The sequence below is a fragment of the Melospiza melodia genome, chromosome 8 (assembly GCF_035770615.1).
Source record: "Melospiza melodia melodia isolate bMelMel2 chromosome 8, bMelMel2.pri, whole genome shotgun sequence".
NCBI lineage: Eukaryota > Metazoa > Chordata > Aves > Passeriformes > Passerellidae > Melospiza > Melospiza melodia.
This window is the reverse complement of record NC_086201.1, coordinates 32628010-32649290: the sequence shown is the minus strand read 5'-3', so window position 1 is coordinate 32649290 and position 21281 is coordinate 32628010. Positions and strand designations below refer to the sequence as shown.

Sequence of the window (21281 nt, the reverse complement as noted above, 5' to 3'; positions counted from 1 at the left end):
TTTGCTGCAAAGTGCCTTTTAATTTAATTTTTTATTTTTTTTCCCCCGGTATTGGATTTCCTCTGGGATATCTGTCACATCAGGCACAAACTTCTCTTCATTTCCTCTTTAGTAAATTCAGTTGCTTCACACTATACTTATGTACACATATATATGTGTATACACTTATATACACACAGTATATGCTGCTATACTTTTAATGCAATACTTACACCTGCTCCTTTTTGCCAAACTCCCTTGTAACCCTCTATTCATACTGCAGTGAAGGCTCTAGAAATTCAGCTCTTAGGGGCACTCTGGTAAACCACTTGGTGGTAAAATAATCAGCTCAATGTTCAGCAGCAATCAAAAAGGGATGGGTTTCTTTCCTGGAAGCACAGAAGCAAACTACACTGGTGCAGCTTACAGGCATAACTAGCAAACTCCTTGTCAAAGGCTGCAGCAGCTGCCCAGATGGAGGGGTCAGAGATGTGACAGAAAGATTTTGTGGGGTTTGCAAGTGCAGAAATGGCCTCAGAGTTTGTTTCCCAGGAGAGCTGCTGGCTGGTGAGAGGATTTTCTGGCCTTGTTTCAAAGAACCATTGGTTTTTATTTCTTTTTTTTTTTTTTTTTCCTCTTGTCCACCAATGCGCTAGGCATTACCCAAGGTACACAAGCTCCCGTGCCTGGAGATGAAATTGTTTATGTTACCTGTGGAGACTATAAACTTAGCAACCAGGCACGAACCTCTGGGCTAATTAAAAGTCTCTAACAACACAGAGCACAGGCTTAGTGATGCTGCCAGGGGAAGGAGAGCAACCATTAGGAACAGAAAAATAAATATTCAGCCTCAGCTGCCTTCCTGTGAGCATCACAGCCTGCAGCACAGAAGTATGTGGGGAGAAATGGCAGGGAAAAGCTGTGTGTGTGACTTTGTTTATGCCTGTACTCATTCTGATCTAGGAGTGAAATGGAAGCTTTTAGCTGCTTCTCTCAATTTCTGCTCATCTTGTGTTATTGGTTTTTAATAATGGAATCATTCTGTGAAGGTTGTGGAGGGGGAAAAATGAGCACTGAAGACCTGTCTGCCTCTGTTTATCTTTTTAACCTGATTTTGCCTGCCTGCTCTTCCAGGAGATGATGGCAGATCCTTCAGTGGTGGATCAGCTGACACGGCTGAAACTCAAACTCCTAGAAAAGGTAAGGGAATCATCACCTTTGCTCTGCTTTTTGCTCTTGCATGTTGAAGCATTAACACTAAATTTTAACATAAATTTATTATGTTATAGAATCATTTTACTGAGATACACTGAGGAGTGCTACTACTCACTGTCGCTTTCTTAAATAACATTCTGCAAGTTTACATGGACCTACAGTAAATTAAATTGTCTCTGATTTTATGGGAGAGGTCAACAGTTAGAGATTTTAACTGGGAGATGTCACCAGTTAGCTCAAAGCCAGTTTGAGCTGGGACAGATGAAGTTTAGGAGTACATCTTGAGTAAAGAAAATCCCAGATTGCTGTAAGGCAGTTTTATGTCTGTTTTCACATAAGATGTGTTGCCTGGTCAGACCCTTGCTGAATCAAGAGTCCAAACTCAACATTATCAAGTTCTTCATGTGATGCAGCTCTCTGCCCTACAAAATAAATTAAGTCTTCTGATTCACCATGCTATCAGTTTTAAGGTCTGGAATGGCCTGGACAGTTGGAAGCATCACTATTCTTTACTGTAACTGGATTTGTAATTAAGCATTTCATATTTCTTTAAGAACCACCATTTTTCTCCACTCCTGCTCTATTTCCTCCATCCCAAACCTGTGCCATAAGCTTGGGAATCCTTGTGAGCTCCTCTGCCTGACTTATAACCAGTCCTGGTTATGGTTCTGCCAACAGAGACTAGAAAATGAACAGGAGAACCTAGAGAAGATGGATTTGTCTCTCCCAGCTGCAAGTAAGAGAAGCATTTGTTCTAATTTTAGGCATATTTTGGAAAGGGCTTGCTTATGTTCTCAGGCATGAGTTCCTCAGGAGATGATCCCCTCTTTCCCCTTCATCTGTGAGTTAGTTGCTTTTTATCTTTTGAATTTCTTCAGCTATTTTTTTTTTTCCCTGACCAAGGGCAGTGAACGACCAGCTGAGCACTCACATCAGATGCCTTCCTGCCCAGGAAAGGTTGATCTTATCCTGTGCAGCCTCTCAGCTGGAGCAAAGTGATCCCGATCCAGTTTGTCCTAGCTCTCACACCTAGGAGTACACCCTGGTGTAGTTTGCTTGGCTTGGGTGAAAAGGCAGGAGGAGCCCTGTTGTAGTTTGCTGCCCTTCTGAAAAGGCAGGAGGAACACTTAATTTCTTTGCATGGCTCATGCACTGTTTATATTGTCTATGGATTCAAGGCCACCAAGAGAAGCTCTTTGATATTTCTACATTGTACTGTGGGTTTCCTATTCATTGATCTGATGCACAGATAGTTGGAATTTTCTAATGCCGTGGCCACTTTTAAAAATCCCCTAGAACAATTTACAGTTTCAAAACACAAACTGGTGCTTTCCAGAGCAGATGCCAGGCGTGGCTCCAAGGTATATGAGAACATTCTTGCTTATCTTCATTTCAAAATCAGCCATGTGTGGCGTGAACTGAAAAGGAAGCTGATGCAGAACAAAATGGAAGCAGAAAAGTTGATATTCAAACCAGATTTGATGGAGCTGTTACTACAGACAGGCATCCTCTGCATGCACAGGGCACATCTAGAAACCTTCAGCCTGAAATGGATTCCTAAACCAGGAGGTTAAAAGAAGGCTTTAAAGAGCAACCTTAAGAGTTTATTTTCAGAGGGGTTTTGCCTTTGCAGAGCTGCTGGGCAGCTGTGGCTGCACATGGCATAAAGTCATTAGCCACGCACGTATTTGACAAGAAAAGCAGCCCAAGCCTTTTGTGGAGGAACTCAAGCTGGTGAAGCAGAGCAACACTGAGTCCCTTTATTGCAAAAACCAGATCTTTGTGAGCAGTTAGGCCTTTACTTTTCACAGTTTAAAATTATAACAGACATAGCCCAACCAACCACCACACACCACAATGTGAGCACATCATGGCTATCTAACTTCTTTTTCTACCCCTAATTCAGCTCAGTCACTTTCCCACAGTCCTCTTCTGCTCCTCCAAATAGCATTCCTGAGCCATGATTTTAAAAAGGCAACAAGCCCTTATTTTGTAAGGCTTTACCCATATGCAACATCCAGCTATGCAATAACACATTTTCCACATTGATAGCATAACACAGGTGCTGCAATAGCTCTGTCTTTGTGATCCTTTGGAGAGATAATGGCAACTCTTCCTCTTGCAGGGAACAGACCTCAGGACCTGCTCCAAAGTGCCCTGAGGCAAAGGAGAAATCTGCTGCAGGAGCTCAGGGTAAGAGCAATTCCCTGCACATCCACTGCTGATGTGGGCTCAGGGTTGTCCTGGCCTTTAATTCTGGGGCTGGGCAGGGTTTAGTGCTCTGCTGCTTTGGGATATAAAGGCTGGGCCAGCTAATCAGGGAAGGAGCCTGGAGAGCAGCTTGGCTCCTCTCACTGCAGCTGAGGGAGCTTGCACCTGCTTCAGGCACTGCAGTGGGGTGATCCTGCTTCTCTTGAATCTGCTGCACCATAAACTTTCTGTGCCAGAAGGCAAAGAAGGGATTTTTAGCCATGCCAAAGTAGAGACAATAGTAATTGTTATTTATTCCTAGCTTGTGGAGGATACCAACTATTGTTGCAGACATGTTTGATGAAAAATCCTTTCCTTAGGATTTTGCCTCCTGAGAAGCTGGGAGGCCTCAGGAACAAAATGTAAACAATGATTATCTGCTGCTGTGGAATGCAACAGGAGGATCTGTGATTGGTCTCATGTGGGTGTTTCTAATTAATGGCCAATCACAGTCAGCTGGCTCAGACAGAGAGTCCAAACCACAAACCTTTGTTATCATTCTTTCCTATTCTATTCTTAGCTAACCTTCTGATGAAATCCTTTCTTCTATTCTTTTAGTATAGTTTTAATATAATATATATCATAAATTAATAAATCAAGCCTCCTGAAACATGGAGTCAGATCCTCATCTCTTCCCTCAACCTGAGACCCCTGTGAACACCGTCACCAACTATTATTGAAATGTTTTCCCAGACTTTTGGCAGCTTGTTCTGTGCGTTTTTTTTCCCCCCAATCTTTTTTGCTTGTGCTTCAAGACCTGTGGCAAGGAAAAATTTCTTTATGCTTTTGCAGGCATTGGCAGTGCCCTTGCTGCAGGTTCCTAGGGGCTGATCCCATTTAGTCCAGGGAGCATAACCATAATGTCTGCCTTGCTGTGACCAGGTTTTCTTTAATAAAATGAAAAAACAATACTTGACTTTGCAGGAGCAGCACCTTCTGGAAGAGCTTTCACAGCCACCTGCACCAGATGGGGGACACTGCCATGACCACAGAGCTGCCCTGCCACAAATCTACCAGATCCCTTTTCCAGCTTCCCCAGTGGAGCCACCAAGGATTATCCAGCAGACAGTAAGGATTGGCTCCTAGAAAACACCACCAGCACTGTGCCAGACTGGGCTGGCAATCATTTGGGAGCTGTATGGGATTGCTCATACCACAAAAAAGGAAGATGTGCCCATTGCTCTTTTACGGGACCCTTGCAGCGAAACCTGAAGGGAAAAAAGGGAAACCCTTATTTGCCATCTTGCAAATAATGCCCAAAATTAACAATGGGAGTGGTTTACTCTTGGAGCAGGTTGGCAAAAGGAGTGGCAGGGCTGCCCACACTCCAGCCTGGCCATTCAGCCACTTTCTAATGCACATCACTGCCTGCTCAGGCAGCCCACAGCCCCAACAGCTTCTGCATGAGGATCCCAGAGTTTTCCTGAAGCCTGGGCAGATGGCAGCTGTTCCCATAGCTGGGGGAGTGTCACAGACATGTTTTATGAAGAATCCTTTCCTTAGGATTTTTCCTCCTGAGAATCTGAGAGGCCTCAGGAGCAAAATGTAAACAATGATTATCTGCTGCTGTGGAATGCAACAGGTGCATCTGGGATTGGTCTCATGTGGTTGTTTCTAATTAATGGCCAATCACAGTCTGCTGGCTTGGACAAAGAGTCAGAGACAGAGCGTTTGTTATCATTACTTCTTTTTCTATTCTTAGCCAGCCTTCTGATGAAATCCTTTCTTCTATCCTTTTAGTATAATTTAATAGAATATATATCATAAAATAATAAATCAGGCCTTCTGCAACATGGAGTCAGATCCTCATCTCTTCCCTCATCCTGGGACCCCTGTGAACACCCCCACAGGGGAGCTGGCCAGAACCAAGCCTGACTTGTCCATTTTCCCTTCCTGTTGCAGATGCCAGCTCAGCCTGCCACCATCATCCAGCAGCTGCCTCAGCCCTCCCCTGTGATCACCCAGATCCCCCCAGCCCAGCCCTTGGCAGCCCCCCGCCCTGGGAGCATCAAGGAAGGTGAGAAAGCCTCCATAGAGCAGCAGCTCCTGCCACCAGGCCTGGCAGGGGACATGGCACGGGCTCCAAACTCATTAGGGATGTGCTGCTTAATGAACTGCTGGAGCTTGGGGAGTTGTGCTTTGTAAGTGGAATGGGTAGCAGTTGTGAAAGCATTCAGTTGTGAAACTCTTATCACTAAAACTAAAGAAAAGGGAACTTCAAACTCTAGAGGAGATTGGGAAAGCAGAACAGCTCAACTCGTGGCACTGAGTAATATGAACAAGGTGAAAGTCATTCACATGGGTGGCTCCAGAATTGGCAAACAGGCTTCTAAAATCTGGTTTTATTCTTTTGTTTCTTCCTAACCTGCTGTTCAATCTCCTCAGGCTTTTGTTTGTACCCTGTGTTTGGAAATGAGACAGAACATCGGAAAGTGTTGTTCTAAATATAGTGCAATGCCAATAAAAGTTTGTTTCTAAACATAGGTGGGTGCTACTGTGAAGCGATACATGAAATAAAACCTGGGACAATTTCCCTGGCTCAGCCTTCAGCCAAAGTTTCATCCTACCCAGGAATCCTCAGTCATGGAACTGCAGTATTTCACAGCTCATACTTCACCTAAGTATCTGGATTTTCAGATCAGAGTTTATTTCCATAACCAAAATAGTCCAAATCCACTCAGGACTTCTCTGATGCTGCTACGTATGAACTGCTTTTTGTATGATTAGTATAAAGGAAAATGAGAGTTGCCTTCATTATTTTCTCCCTTCTTTTTTTCTCCCCTCTCCCTCTTCACTCCTCCCCAAGTGAATGAGTTACACTGCACAAGTCCTTTGTATCCCAGAGATCCTGTAAGGAGATTTGATGTGCATGAAATGAGAGATTGAGGCTTGGACTTGATGATGTTAGAGGTCTTTTCCATCCTTTTCTATTCCATGAGCCAGTGGGCTCTCACTCAAGGTGGCACTGCACCATCACATAAGACATGGGAATAGGAATAACAGGTTTTTACTAGGAAAATTTTAAAAATAGTACAAAAAAGTAGAAAATAAACTACTGGCAGAGGTAGAATATGACTTGGCACTGTTGGTTAGGGTGTTGGTAGCAGTTTTGATTAAATGGTGGCTGTAGTTTTCTTGGAGTGACAGATGTGCTATTGTCAAAGCAGTGATTCTGTAGAAGGGTGTAGGTTTGTTTCCGAAGGTCTGGTGGTGGTGTAGATGGGTTTGGTATTTTTCTGGGAATCTAGTGGAGAAGATAAGTTGTTCTTTTGGGAATTTAGTGGGAAAAGGGTGTCTCTGTTGTTGTAAATCTCAGATTATAGTTAGGTAGGGATGTTGGGCTCTTCTTTCTGGGTGGAGCACCTTACAATGGGATGATGTAATTTTTACCAGCTGTGCAGGGACACTCAGTGGCCTATTAATAGAAGAGATGTCTCTGGAAGGAGGATGGGTTGTGGAAAAGATAAGGAAAACTACCCAATCAACAGAAGATAACTGCTCTACTCCTAATAGGTGGTAAATAGTATACACACAGCTTACAGTTGAGGAAAGTGTGCCCCCTTTCAGCTGCTTTGTCTCTGTGGCAGTGCCCACCCTGTGCAGGAGGACTCTCTTTATAATTTTGCCTCTGCTGCTTGTCAGCTGTGGATAAAGCTCTCACTCTTTTCTCTTCCCAGACATGGTGGAGATGATGCTGATGCAGAACGCTCAGATGCACCAGATCATGATGCAGAACATGATGCTGAAGGCTCTGCCACCAGCCCTGCTCACACAGCCTGGGGGGCCAGTGGCTCATGTCCCCCAGCAGGTAACAAACAACACCCAGGCCTGGCCAGAGCACTGGGGAGGACAATGAACCTTAGGAAAGATGGCAGAGCAAGAGCATGCCCTGATGGCCACCTTCCTCTCCAGGCCAGCCTGGCATGCTGCATTTCACTGACATCAATTAATGGAACAAACTGGGGGGAGTGGGGTCTGAGGGTCAGGTGAAATCTGAAGTCACCAAGTGTTCTTGGGCCTTCTGTACTGGAACCTGCAGAATCTCCTCCAGACATATCCCAAAGGTTTTCCTTTCCCAGGGGCTGGCTGAGGGGAACCCTGCCCCCCTCCGTGAGGGGCACAGGTTTCTGCCCCAAAAAACCTCAAATAAACATTTAAAATAACTAGATGTATAGTTATATATAACTGTTATATATATATATATATATATATATATATATATATATATATATATATATGTATATATATATATATGTATATATGTATATATGTATATATATATAATTTTGTATATATATAATCATATATATATAATTATATATATAACAGTTATATAGTTATAGTTTTATAGTTATATAAATATTATCTATAAATATATATTTATATATTAATTATATATTTATGTATCATATTTTATATTATTATAATATATATTATTTGTATATTATAATACATATTATTATATGATATTATTTTATATATCATTATATATATTGTTTATAATATTATTATGTTATATTTATATAACTTTATAGTTATCTACATATTATATCTAAATATATAACATTTATATAACTATAAAAACAAAAGGCGTCAAGCAATTGAACCCCTTACCCAAACTATCAAAAACCCATCTACAATAAAGTTCCTAAAAATAAAAACCAACAAATGCCGATTGCCACCTCAACAATGCAAAGTACCAAACAAATCAAGATGCTGTAATCCCCACCCACAAAATAATCCATAAGCTAAAAAAGCAAAAGATAGTCAGCAAAACCCACTCACCTTTCAACAGCCCCATTTAACCTGTGCATAAATCTAAATAATAAAAAAAATTAGAAATCTAAAATAATAAAAAATATAGACTTCCATGCATTAAATAAAATAACCACTAAGCACTGCTGTACCAAATATACTAAAACTGTCACTATAGGGAACAAAACAACACTGCTGTTATCAAGGTGAAAAAAGGGAAGTTTATTTTCTCACTTCAACATTTATAGATTTCCAAAACTGACAGTGGATTGGAGGGTGAAAGTGCCACCTCTCCAGTGACACTGGACAAACCAACAGTCCATCAAATTTCTCCTCTTCTATAAAAGAATGCAAAACAATAAGTTATTTACAGGAAGCGTGTGAGCAAGTTTGTTACAAGAATGTAAACATCAGAAGGCTTGGAAGAACTTAAAAAATCAGGCAAGGACAAAACTCCCGCACAAACTTAAATCCAAACCAGCAAAGCAGTACGGCCACTACGGATGTTGCCACTGCATTTTTCTGCATTCCCAAGCACCCTTTGTCTGTCTCTCCCCAAGAAGGACCTGCAGCTTGCTGTGAAGGCAGAGAGACCCAAGGCGCCTGTGGTGCACCACCACCACCATTACCCTCCCCCGGGGGTGTTCCCAGTGCCCCCCAGCACAGAACAGCCCTGGAGCAGCGCCTCTGCCCAGCCCCTGTGAGTCACCAGGCAGCTGTGATGTGCTCCTGCAGCCCTTTCCCCTGCCCAGCGGGGCTGCCAAGGCAGACTGGGGGATAAATGTGGGCATCTGACAAGGGGGAGCATCACAGAGATGCCCCACCCTGCCTTTTGTGTCCCCCACCCTGCCTTTTGTGTCCCCCACCCTGCCTTTTGTGCCCCCCACCCTGCCTTTTGGGTGTCCCTGTGAACCCAGCAGTCACCTGCCACATAAATCGGGGATGGGGAAGTCCTACAGGTCCCAGCAGGGTTTATGTTCTCAAAGCACTGCTGGGACATTTGCTCATCAGAGATTCCTGGGAAAATAAAAAAAAAAAAAAAACCCCAAACCACCAGCTAAGAAAATTGGTGCAAAGGGAGGGGAGTATCAGAAATAATGCTGAGCCTTTGCCACAAGATCGTGCTTGCAGCTGGAGGGGGTGGGTTTAAAGTGCAGAAATGGCTGATTTCTGCCTTGAACTTCTCCCCAGGATGCTCCCAAATCCACAGAGCCCTTGAGCCTTGTGCACAGCCAGCTCCTCCAGGGGCTCACTTGCTTTGTGCCTCCTCTGAGCCTGCCCTGCTTGGCTTCCGAGGTGCTGGGAAGTCCTTACATGCCAAGGCTGGTGAAGAAATGCCCCTTTCTAGAGCCTGGAAGGTGGGGGTGACATGGGAACTCCACTTTTATTCCTGTCCATGGCTCTTTCAGAGCCTCAGTGAACAGGAGAACAGGGCACGGGTGACCTGCTGGCAGGGGTGTCTGCACAGCCCTCTTTAACAGGGGATTTGAATGCCTGAACAGATTATTTCCCTAATGGGATTACAAGGGATGAGCATTTCTACCTATTTCCCCTTGGCACGGGTTTGTAATCTGAGCCAGTAAAGAACCCCTGGCTCCTGTCAGCATCATTGCAATTCCCTGCAGGAATCAGGAGGTCTTGTCATGGCCTTTAAACTTTGCTCTTCCCCTTCCTCAGCTGCCTGCCACCACAAGGCATGAGACCAAACACTTTGGTTTTTTTTGCAGTTGCAGCACTACGGGCTGTTACTAAACACAATAACCCTGTTTTTCTTGTTGCAGGTGGCCCACATACTGACAGTACAGGGTCCTCTGCAAGTGCACCAGAGCCTTTGTAAAACCAATAAAATCCTGCTGTTCTTCCTCAGCCATTGACATGTCTTTTTCTTGAGCACTTTTCCCTCCTGTACTTTTCCCCAGAGGACAGGCTTTAATCCATGCCCATGTTATCCTGTTCTTTTTAGTTTTATTTATGACTTCTTGAAAGGCTCACATGGAATTATTATCAGGCAACACTTTTTCATGCTCTCAGCAGCCTGGTTTTGTTTAATATAGAAAGATGAATGATGGTTTTATAGCACTTTCTCAATATATTCCCACCTTCTGTTTTTAGAGTGGAGAACATCTGTACACTGGGTTTGCTTGCTGCAGTTTTTGAGTGAGCCTGATTAAGAAAACCCAGGGACCTAAATTCTTCATTTTGGAATGAAGAAAAGACAGTAACTATCACTGCTGGAAGCTGTCTGTGTTCCAAAAACAATTAATGAATAATTTATTTACTATGCAATGCCTCCCTTGCTCTTTGCCCTCTCTGCTCTGTTGTCTTTGAGATTCTAACTTCTCTACCTGAAAGCTGTGAGTTTGGATTGAATATTAGGAAGAAATTCTTGACTGGAAACATTGTCAGGCATTGGAAGAGGCTGTCCAGGGAAGCACTTGAGCACTGCCCCATCCCTGTAGGTCTTTGATAGCCACACAGATGTGGCATTTAGGGTCATAGGGGTTGCGTTCTTAGAGGGCTTTTTCTACTTTTTCTACCTTAATGATTCTCTGAGCCAAATCTGCTGGGGCCTGGCAGGTTTAGCGATAAATTGTACTTGGTGATACAAACATCTGCAGTTTCACTGTCTGCTGTTTCATTATTGTATTTGGCTCTAATTGGCTCCTCCCTTTGCAATGCTTACTGCGGGCAGCACTGGCTCAGCAGAGCCTTTCCATGTGAAATGATGCCTGCAGAGCATTTCCATGTGAAATGATGCCTGCCTTAGCCCTGTCTAAATCCTGGAAAGCTTCTGCAGAGCAGGCATGAGCTCTCTCATAAGCATGCCACCCCAAAACCCTGAGCCACACACACACAGAGCTTCTTTGGAGGAGGGATGTCCTCAAAGATGGGATGAGGTTCCTGGGCAAGAAGTGTGGCTCACATCCCACCCCAAAACCCTGAGCCACACAAACACAGAGCTTCCTTGGAGGAGGGATGTCCTCAAAGATGGGATGAGGCTCCTGGGAAAGCAGCGTGGCTCACATCCCAGCCTGAGGAGAGGTTTCAGAAGTCGCCCCACATTGTCCCACTGGTGCTTCTGCAGTTTCATCCCAGTGAAGCACCAGCAAAAACCTGGCCCATGCAAGCTCTCCTCCTGCTCTGTGTGCATTCCTTGGAGACTGCAGGATTGCTCTGCAATTTCCAAAGCAGCCTGACTGCCTGACTTTGCCATCTCAACACCCCAGGCTGACTCCCTGACAGTCCCTGAGCTGGGAGTTAAACTTTAATGGGAATTGGGGGCAGAAGGGCCCAGGCATGACTCAGCCACCCACATTCCTTCCCTTCCCCTCCCCTCCCCGCTGGCAAGGGCACTGGGGCTGGGAAGAAGCACAGGGATCAGAGACAGAGCAGGAGCTGAGCCCCAGGGGCTGAGCCAGCATGGAGCCCTGGGACCCACGAGGGAAGAGAGTTGCTGTTGTTGGTGGTGGTCTGGTAGGAAATGCCTTTTGGCTGCTGCATGGCTGTTGGCTGGGAGCTGGGGATGTGAAAACACTGCTTGGGTGTGGGGGTGAATGCTTTTCTTCAAGTCATTCCTGTGTCAGATGATGGGGTGCTGATGGAGTTCCTGCTGTGGGAGGCTCCTGCTCGTTTCTGGGGTGAAGGTTTGGGGGTGGCTGGAGCAGTGGTGCCCAGGTACCCTAAACTCCAATCCTTGTTTGGGCTGCCCTGTCCCTTGGCTGGTTTTGGCTGTAGCCAAAGCTCTGATGTGAAATGCTTGGCAAGAGCTGAAACCAGTAAATGCCAGGCTGAGAGGAAACACCTTCCTCTGCCCACTTTTGTTTGGGGATGGTTTTCAGGCACTGCTGCTTGCAGAGAGGTGTGACACCAAAAGCCAGGCTGGATGGGGCTCTGAGTGAGCTGGACTGGTGGAAGGTATCCCTGCCCATGGCAGAGGGATGTGACAAGATGGTCTTTAGCTTCCTTCCCAACCCAAACCATTCTATGAATGATTCTATGACAGCTTGGGGCATTGCAGCACCCACATCTCTCCCTGGACTTTTTGGCCATTAGCTTCTTGGAAAAGAGTGATGACAGAAGAGGCTGCAGTTCTGGCAGCAATTCATAATGGAAATTAAATTTAAAAATTAGTTTAAATTGCAAACAGGACACATTTGTAGTGTTCTCCCTCACTGTGTTCCCAAGGGAATGCTGCTGTGCCCTGAATACTGGTGAGGGAGGTAGACACAGTCCAGAGAGGAGCTGGATCTTGCCTACATCAAGTGAGCCCTGCTGCATTCAGTTGCTGTGTGCAAACAAGCCTGAGCTTGGTATGGCTTTAAAAAAAGGGTTTTGATGGGTGGCTTTTGCCTTGGAGACTCTGCAAACACACAGGGCTGGCAGAGGACTGCTCTTCAGTAAAATGTCTTCTGAGTTTCTTGGTCAAAGCGCCTCCCTGTTTGTGTTGAGCTGCATCCCCTGACCACTTCTTTCCTTTGGTGCATCTCAGCAGTGACCCCTGAGATACTTCATCCACCCCTCCTGATCCCTGTCTTGCAGGTGGGTGCATTAAATGCCTGTTTCTTTGCCAGAAGAGGTTTCCATGTTGATGTTTATGAAGCCAGAGAAGGTAAGGTCAGCCTGATCATTACTGTGGGAGCTCACTGGAACTCTAAGAAAATAATGAAAGCTGAGAGTGGCACTTTGGGGATATTCTTTTATCTCTCCTCTTTAGCTCCTGTGATGGGGAGGAGCACTTATCTGAAGTTCATCTTGTGTGGAGGGAACCCACTCTTTAGCTGCTGAAATGATGCCCTTTTTATATTCTTGGCTTAAACACTGGTTCAAATCCCCACCTTTGAAGCCTGGTCTCTGCAGAAAGCATTATAGCACAGTGCTGGGTCAGAAGAAGAGATGGAGCCTCCAGATCCAGGAGGCACCACAAAAGAGAAATTTGGATTTAGAGCCAAGCCACTGGCTCAAAGGCAGAGAAATTGTTCATCTGTTAGCTGGCAGACAAAAAAGACCTGGGCAGAGGTGGCAAGCCAAGGGGCAGGTGGGAATGATACCATGGAAATAACTCAAGTTTTGCAGTGCAGGGAGGGAGGAGCCGTGCCTGACACTCCGTGGTAACTCTTCCTGCCCTGATAGACATCAGAACAGGTGTTCTGCTGCACAGCTTAACGTTGCCAGAGCTTCCACAGCTTCAAAAAGCCTCTGACGGCTCTCACCTGCCTTCTGGGCTGGATGGATCCCACTGCACTGCTCCAGCTTTTGGCCCTTTGCTTGCACTGATACACATGCTGGGACGAGCAGGCTCTGCCCCCTGCACTGGCCAGACATCCCAGCAAGTCCAAACGAGGCAAATGGGAGAAGGAACAAGCCAATGCCCAGACATTTCCATCTGATCAGCCATGAACAAAGTTGTGACCGTGTTCACAGGGGTCTCAGGTTGAGGGAAGAGGTGAGGATCTGACTCCATGTTTCAGAAGGCTGATTTATTATTTTATGATATATATTATATTAAAACTATACTAAAAGAATAGAAGAAAGGATTTCATCAGAAGGCTGGCTAAGAACAGAATAGGAAGGAATGATAACAAAACCTTGTGGCTCAGACTCTCTGTCCAAGTCAGCTGACTGTGATTGGCCATTAATTAGAAACATCCAACATGAGACCAATCATAGATGCACCTGTTGCATTCCACAGCAGCAGATAATCAATGTTTACATCTTGTTCCTGAGGCCTCTCAGCTTCTCAGGAGGAAAAATCCTAAGGAAAAGATTTTCCATAAAAGATGTCTGTGACAATAGTTGGTATCCTCCTTTCCCTTTGCTGGATTGGAGCTGCTGCTTCTTCCAGGCTAGAGTGGCACGGAGGGTCCAGGCTGGACTCCCCCTACACCTTGTCCAGCTTTGTGTCTCCTGCAGATATCCCAGTGTCCAGCTTTGTGGCAGATATCCCAGTGTCCAGCTTTGTGTCTCCTGCAGATATCCCAGTGTCCAGCTTTGTGTCTCCCCTGCAGATATCCCAGTGTCCAGCTTTGTGGCAGATATCCCAGTGTCCAGCTTTGTGTCTCCCCTGCAGATATCCCAGTGTCCAGCTTTGTGTCTCCCTGCAGATATCCGAGTGTCCAGCTTTGCCCGGGGCAGGAGCATCAACCTGGCCCTGTCCCACCGGGGACGCCAAGCCCTGCGAGCCGTGGGCATGGAGGAGCAGGTACTCTGCCACCTTCTCTTGCTCTCTGTCCCTTCTTGTCCCTCTTCCACTGCAGTCTGGCTCTTGTTTTGCGGAGATAACTAAAAACTCCACAACTTTGTGAAAGTTGTAAGGCTGGTATGTTTATTACAGTGCCGGATGCATGTGGAGATTGCTCTCCTTAAAAGACATGAGTACTGGGAATTTCAGGTCCCTTTTTATCCCCTTCTCATATACATATGCATACAAGTTCTCCATAGGTTCATGCATATTCATTTTTACGAATTTCAGTGACATTTGCCGCTAGTTCTTCTTTATCCGAAAGAATTCCTAGGTCAGGTTGACCTGGTCCCACAGCAGTCTCTCTGTCTCTCTCTATCACCCTCTGTCCCTCCTCTCTTATCTCTGTCCTTCATTGAATCAGTTTCTCTGAGCCTAGGCTTTGCAGTCAGGTTGCATAGCTCTGTTTTCTAGCCACAGACTCAAAGACGTACATTTCACCTAAATCAAAATGGATTTCCACTCTGGAGAATTTCCACTCCGTCTCACTCTCCCCTGCTTCACAGCACATCTGCAGCAGGATCCTGCCCACCCCTGGGACACCAAGCTCCTTCCAGTGTTTTCCTCCCTTTCGTGCTCCCCTCCCTGCTGGAGCAGAGGGCAAGCAGGGCAGGAGTAGATGGGCTCCCAAAAGAGCTGATGCAACGCAGCAGGATGCAATAAAGGCAGCTGTTTTCCCCACTGGCATGCCCGGATTTGTTTTTTCCCAGAAATCCTTGATCTTTGGGCTGACCCCTGAAATCCATCCGCGCAGCTTTCTGCCCAGCACGCCTGGCTGGGAGCCCAGCACTCTCCTGCAGGGTACTGGCTGCCATTTAACATCCTGCTGCTGGCACTGGTGGGATCTCCTGCTCCCAGATCCCTGCAGAGATCCAGGACACTTTGACAACACACATCCCAGTCCCAGGGGGTCATTTGCCTTTCATCCCCTGCCCTCTGGGGTTTTTCATGCCCCCTCTATCCAAAAACAATTTCCCTCTGATTTTTATGAGCATGAGCTTGTAAGCAATCTCAGTAAGGTGTAGTGAATTCACATGACAGCCCTGCTCAAGATTTCCCTGGTGATTTGGAAATGTGTGAGCAAAGAGCCCCCCCATTCTCCCTGGAGGGGATGTTGCTTTGTAATTTGCACTAAAACCCCACAGTTTTGACCAGAAGTGTGGGTCGTGTTCCCTTCTGTTTCAGATTGTGGCCAAGGGCATTCCCATGAGGGCAAGGAGGATACACACGCCTTCAGGGAAAAAATACTCCATCCCTTATGGGAAGAAGGACCAGGTACTGGAGCTGCTCTGCAGAGCACGGGAGGACTTTGTTAGCATTTGTGTCTCTGTGTCATGGACAGTGGATGTGGAGAGGCTGGGGAGAATGAGGGAAGGGATGGTTTCCTCTCTGGCCATGCAGAGTGTCCTTCAGCAAAGCTTTCTGCTTGCTTGCCTTGCAGTACATCCTCTCTGTGGACAGAGCAAACTTAAACAAAGAGCTGCTGACAGGTGGGTCGTCACTTCTGTTTGCAAATTCCTATAACACACTTTTTGCTGGGGATCTATGGTGATTAGAAGACTTTGAGCCCCAAGCTGCCTTACCCAGATCTCACAAAGTGCAAACCTGAACGAGCAGAGGAAAACCTGTGCTTGTTCCCAGCTGAGCAGGAGACACCTCCTCAGCCTTGTCACGGATTGGGGCATTTTCCATAACCCCTGATTGTACAGAGACAAATAGAAATTGGAGCTCTAGGGCCAATCAGACCAGACCAAATTTATGCAAATTCCCCACTGACTGCAGGCACCTCATCCCATCCTGAACCTGATGGTGCAAAGCAGTCAATGACTCATGTCACTGTGGAGAAGAAAAAGACCCTTGCAGGATTCCTTGCATTTTTCAAGTAGTTTATACCATAGCTGACCAGTCCCAGTGTGCCCTGCCTGCTGGCCCTCATGCAACATGCAAATTATTTGCTGTAATGGCAAAAATCCCTATAATTTAGGGATCTCTTGGAAATATTTTTTGCAGTCACAGTAGAGGGGTTTACTGTAATTTTGTCTTTCTCTTTTGACAGACATTTAGTTGTCTTTTCTTTTCACAGCTGCTGAGAAGTACTCCAACACCAAACTGTTCTTTGGACACAAGATCCTCGGGTGCAATGCAGAGCTGGGGACATTATCCATAAAAAGGTAATCCCTGGGCAAGCGTGGGATCAAGCACTAACTGTGCTCATTTAGCTTCTGCTTAATCATTCATAAAACCTCAAACAATTGAGCAATCTCAGTTTTGAAACCACTGTGCAGGCAAAGCTTTGGAAAGGAGAGACATCAAGGCAGCATTCCCTCATGGGGAAACTAAGGAAGGTTTAAGCAATTCCCTAAATACCCAGGTTGGCAGCAAGCACACACTTCCTGACCTGTGCAGGGGATAAACCACCAGAATCCATGGCTCTGGGTTCAGGGACAGATTGCTCATCAGGGAGGGTGGATAACTGCTGATGCCCCATCCCTGGGAATGTTCCAGGCCCTGGTGTTGTGTCTCTGCCCATGACAGGGGCTGGAATGGGCTGAGCTTTAAGGTCCCTTCAAACCCAAACCGTTCTGAGGTTCCATGACCTCGTTCCACAGCCTTTCACAGAGGTTCTGGTCCTGCCCCCATCCTCCTGGCAGGTGCTGCAGGCTCTGCATCCCAAAAGTTCATTGCTGAGTAGACCTGGCAGAGTTATGCTTTTGATAAACTACAGGATAATTATTCCTCCTAGTGCTGTGCTTCCCAGGCAGTGAGATCCCATCTTCCCCCCATCCTAGAAGACTGTGAATACATTTTAATTAATTTATTTAATTAATACATTTTGCAAAAGGCAGATCCTCTGGGCACAGTGGTGCTGAGCTGGCCTGGAGTTACAGGAGGGTTGACCACAGAATCATGGAATGGTTAGGGTAGGAAGGGGCCCTAAGGAGCAGATTGATCCAAGGTACTGTCCTGCTTCCAGGTCTGACCAGCAGACCTTGGAGGTGACCTATGATCTCATCGTGGGGTGTGATGGAGCCTTCTCAACAGTGAGGAAACAGTTCATGAGGCAAACACGCTTCAACTACAGCCACGAGTACATTCCTCACGGCTACATGGAGCTGACCATCCCTCCCAAGGATGGAGATGTGAGTGTGCCTGGATATCCCACCCCCTTCTCACTGTGGCTCTGCTGCAGCAGCTTTGGGAGAGTTAATTTCTCACCTGGGGTTCAGGCAGGGGATCAAACCTTTTACTGAGATAAGGCAGGGATCTCTTCCTCTTCCAAAAGTGGGGCCAGTGTTGGTACCTGCATGCAAAAATCCTAGAGAGCCTCTCCTGGAGTGCAAAACATCAGATTGCAAAACATCAGATTTTTTTGCCCATATTTATTGCTCTTTCCTCTTTCCCTTGCTCTGTGTCTCCCTGAAGCATCAGTTGACCAGATAGGGGCCCTGCAGTTGTTGCATCTTCCCATGGGAGCTGTTGTGGTGGTGTGGAGGGGAGCCAGAGCCTGGGCTGGTCAAGGATACAATTCTTTTTATTCTCTTTCTCTTTCAGTTTGCCATGGAACCCAACTACCTCCACATCTGGCCGAGGAACACCTTCATGATGATTGCGCTGCCCAACATGGTGCTAACCCAGGCCACGCTCTCCTGGGGCACAGCACGGGGCTGGTGGGGATGAACGGCTGTGGTGGCAGGGATTGGGTGGGTCAGGAGTCACAGGATAACCAAAACACAGACTCAATTAGAGTGGAAAACACCTCTGAGATCACAGAGTCCAGCCATGACCCAATATCACCTCGTCAACCAGACCATGGCACTGAGTGCCACATCCAGTCCTTTCTTGAAAACCTGCAGGGACAGTGACTCCACCAGCTCCCTGGGCAGCCCACTCCAATGTCTGATCACCTTTTCTGTGGAGAAATTCTTCCCAATGCCCAGTCTAAACCTCCCCTTGTGCAGTTTAGGACTGTGTCCTCTCATCTTGTCCCTTGTAACCTGGGAGCAGAGCCTGACCCCACCTGGCTACATCCCCCTGTCAGTGTTGTAGAGAGTGGTGATGTCTCCACTGAGCCTCCTTTTCTCCAGGCTAAATACCCCCAGCTCCCTCAGCTGCTCCTCACAGGACTTGTGCTCCAGACCCTTGAGACCCTTCTGCCTGCCCACCATGAGAAAGGGGTGGCCAGACATTCATCCCTTGCTGTGCCAGTGGGTCACTGGGATTGCCAGGTGGCAGGCTGGGCACTGAGCTGCTGCTTCAGGTGTTCTCTCTGCCCTCTGGGCTTCTGACTGACCCTCTTTCCTGGCTGGCAGGACAAGTCCTTCACCTGCACGCTCTTCATGCCCTTTGAGGAGTTTGAGAAGCTCACAACAGGAGAGCAAGTGCTGGGGTTTTTCCAGACCTACTTCCCAGATGCCATTCCCCTCATTGGAGAGTAAGTGCTCCCATCTCCCCTTTCACCCATCAACACAGGTATCTGTTATGGGATGGGCTTTTTCTTGGATGATATCAACAGCATGAGGCAGTTTCCTTTCCTCTTAAAATGAATTATCCCAGAACTTCATATTAACTGAGAAACTCTGATATTCTCTGGTGTGTCCTTCCCACATTGACCAACATCTGCCACTGCTCACAGTGAGAGGACCAAGATGTCAGTAATCAAGTTATTGATTTAATATTAATTAACTTGTGTGCAGAACTTAAAACCTGCAGACAAAATGTCTGGCCCACAGTGAGGAAGCTGACTTCCACATTTTTCCCAGCACAAACAGCCTAGTGCCCAGGCTTGGGGACTGCACAGCAGAGCTGACAGTGTCTGTGGCCTGGCCTCCTCAGCTTGGCTGGGGCACAGCTTGCTCTTCTCTCGTGGTCCCACACACCAAAATCTGTTGTTTTACCTGAAGGCAAGAGCTGAAGCACGATTACTTTTTGCTGCCAGCCCAGGCCATGATCTCTGTGAAGTGCTCCTCCTACCACCTCTCCTCCCGGTGCGTGCTGATGGGAGATGCTGCTCACGCTGTTGTGCCCTTCTATGGACAGGGCATGAATGCAGTAAGTTCCTGGCTGGCCTGTCCCTCTTGGTGGGGATCCCACTCCTTTCACCCACAAATGCCTGGTTTTAGTGTTTAACTCTGGGGAGTTCATGGGCTGGCCTGTCCCACAGCCTGATGTCCTCTGCACTGGCAGGGGTTGAGCTCCTGTCAGGATGTGCTCCTGGGAAGGACAGGGGACAGGGAGGCGATGCCACCTTCCCACGGAACAGAGGACGATCTGGGAGGGAGGTCCAGGCAGCTGGGAAGGGCAATCCCCTCAATTTCCCTCAAGACCCCTGTCAGAGGGGCCTGGAGTAAAACTCCTGCTCTGAAGGTGTGGTCAGTGGGACCAAACAGCTACACCAGCTAAGCATCCATGAGAGCACTTCTGAATGTATGTGTCCTGTTTATGCCTGTTAACCTCCTAATATTCCTCCCAGGGCTTTGAAGATTGTCTGGTCTTTGATGAATTGATGGACCAGTTCCACAATGACCTTGGTAAGTGACGCGGCTGGGGACATGAGGGAGCAGAGGAACCTGAGGGCAGCTGGGTGCCCTGCAGGGAGCTGCCTGTGAGCTGCTTCTTTCTTCCCCCAGCTGCCTGCCTCCCCGAGTTCTCCAGACTGAGGGTGCCAGATGACCACGCAATCTCAGATTTAGCCATGTACAATTATGTAGAGGTAGGTGAGCCCCACTCAGACCTGTGGTTCCAGGGCCGTGCACACAGCAGAGCTCTCAGGATGCACGCAGCAGGCAGGGCTGGGCTCTCACCCTGCCAGGCTGTACCCTCAGAGCTCCTTGGGAATGTCACTGGGGCTGAGGAGGCCCTGCATGCCCTCCAGGGCAGCGGGAGAGCTGGCAAAGCACAGGGAGCTCTACAGAAGCTGTTGCACAGGGGTGACTGCTGCTCTGTTGCAGATGCGCGAGCACGTCAATTCCACGTGGTTCATCTTCCGCAAGCGCGTGGACAACCTCCTGCACGCCCTCATGCCCTCCACCATCGTCCCACTGTACACCATGGTAAGCCAGCCTGTCATTCCCCACCTCTGTGAGCTCCTCCTGCCTGGCTTTGGCATGGTGACATTGTCCTGCACCCCCTCCCAGGTGACCTTCACCAGAATTCGCTACCACGAGGCCCTTCAGCGCTGGAAATGGCAGACAAAGGTTGGTCAGGGCTGGTGCCCACCCTCCCCAGGCCGCCTGCACGCCAGCACTGCTCAGCTTTGGTGGTGGGATGTTCTCATGAGTGATGACTTTGCTGGTGCTGCAGGGTAGGGGCCAGCCTGTGACGATGTTGGGGTTTCTCTTTGCGCTTGCAGGTAATTAACAGAGGGCTGTTTGTAGTGGGGGCAGCAGGGCTGGGTGGCGCCTACCTGCTGATAAAGCATCTGGCACGGAACCTGAACTTCTGCCTGGAAGACTTGTGGGGCTGGCCCCGTTATCTGAAGAATATTGGAAATCTTCCCTTTGGCACACGAGTGGATTAAATGTATGGGAGCTCCTTGCTGTAATAAAAACGAAGGCACGGACTGTTGGCTCGGCTGGGTGATTTTGTTTCTCTTGGGATGTGGTTTGGCAGCTCCTGCAGCCCCTTGGAAGCAGTTTGGCCCTTCTCCCTTTCCCAGCTGAGAGGAGCCTGGCAGGCACAGTGCCCAGAAAGCATCTACAGGGGCTCAGGTGTGCAACCTTGGCAGCCTGGCCTTCAGGGATGTGGTGTGTAGATGTGGCACTTAGAAATTATGGTTTAGTGTTGGACCTGGCAGTGCTGGGTTAGTGGTTACAAGGTCAATCATCCTAGAGCTTTTCCCAACATT

The 21281-nt window shown here is 47.3% G+C and overlaps 2 protein-coding genes across 6 annotated transcripts; both read left to right on the top strand.

Annotated features, from left to right (window-relative positions):
* Positions 1-740: 740 nt before the first annotated feature.
* On the top strand, positions 741-10088 carry C8H21orf58 (chromosome 8 C21orf58 homolog). Of its 5 annotated transcripts, none has more exons than XM_063162570.1 (9): positions 741-870; positions 1114-1179; positions 1873-1930; positions 3320-3387; positions 4369-4512; positions 5347-5461; positions 7122-7252; positions 8763-8899; positions 9981-10065. In XM_063162570.1, exons 2-9 carry the CDS (start codon positions 1117-1119, stop codon positions 9994-9996), a joined length of 732 nt encoding a protein of 243 aa, XP_063018640.1. In that variant the 5' UTR covers positions 741-870; positions 1114-1116; the 3' UTR covers positions 9997-10065. The 5 variants fall into 5 exon arrangements, with proteins under 5 accessions (XP_063018640.1, XP_063018638.1, XP_063018641.1 ...); XM_063162568.1 differs by having other exon boundaries at positions 8760-8899; XM_063162569.1 differs by having other exon boundaries at positions 780-843; positions 8760-8899.
* A 1430-nt stretch (positions 10089-11518) lies between these two features.
* On the top strand, positions 11519-20996 carry KMO (kynurenine 3-monooxygenase). The gene is made up of 15 exons (XM_063162567.1): positions 11519-11673; positions 12739-12808; positions 14301-14398; positions 15623-15712; positions 15879-15927; positions 16521-16608; positions 17412-17577; positions 17990-18061; positions 18748-18869; positions 19339-19486; positions 19908-19965; positions 20065-20147; positions 20386-20487; positions 20572-20631; positions 20787-20996. The coding sequence occupies exons 1-15, from the start codon at positions 11620-11622 to the stop codon at positions 20952-20954; spliced, it is 1428 nt and encodes a 475-aa protein (XP_063018637.1). The 5' UTR covers positions 11519-11619; the 3' UTR covers positions 20955-20996.
* The last annotated feature ends 285 nt before the right edge of the window (positions 20997-21281 follow it).

Excerpts from the sequence above, each read along its gene's own strand:
- C8H21orf58 (XM_063162568.1), top strand. The coding sequence starts at position 1,117 with ATGATGGCAGATCCTTCAGTGGTGGATCAGCTGACACGGCTGAAACTC. Across the intron at positions 1,931-3,319 it reads TTTGTCTCTCCCAGCTGCAA|GGAACAGACCTCAGGACCTG; the intron begins GTAAGAGAAGCA and ends TTCCTCTTGCAG. Across the intron at positions 3,388-4,368 it reads ATCTGCTGCAGGAGCTCAGG|GAGCAGCACCTTCTGGAAGA; the intron begins GTAAGAGCAATT and ends TTGACTTTGCAG.
- KMO (XM_063162567.1), top strand. The coding sequence starts at position 11,620 with ATGGAGCCCTGGGACCCACGAGGGAAGAGAGTTGCTGTTGTTGGTGGT. Across the intron at positions 19,966-20,064 it reads CCAGTTCCACAATGACCTTG|CTGCCTGCCTCCCCGAGTTC; the intron begins GTAAGTGACGCG and ends TTCTTCCCCCAG. Across the intron at positions 20,148-20,385 it reads CCATGTACAATTATGTAGAG|ATGCGCGAGCACGTCAATTC; the intron begins GTAGGTGAGCCC and ends GCTCTGTTGCAG.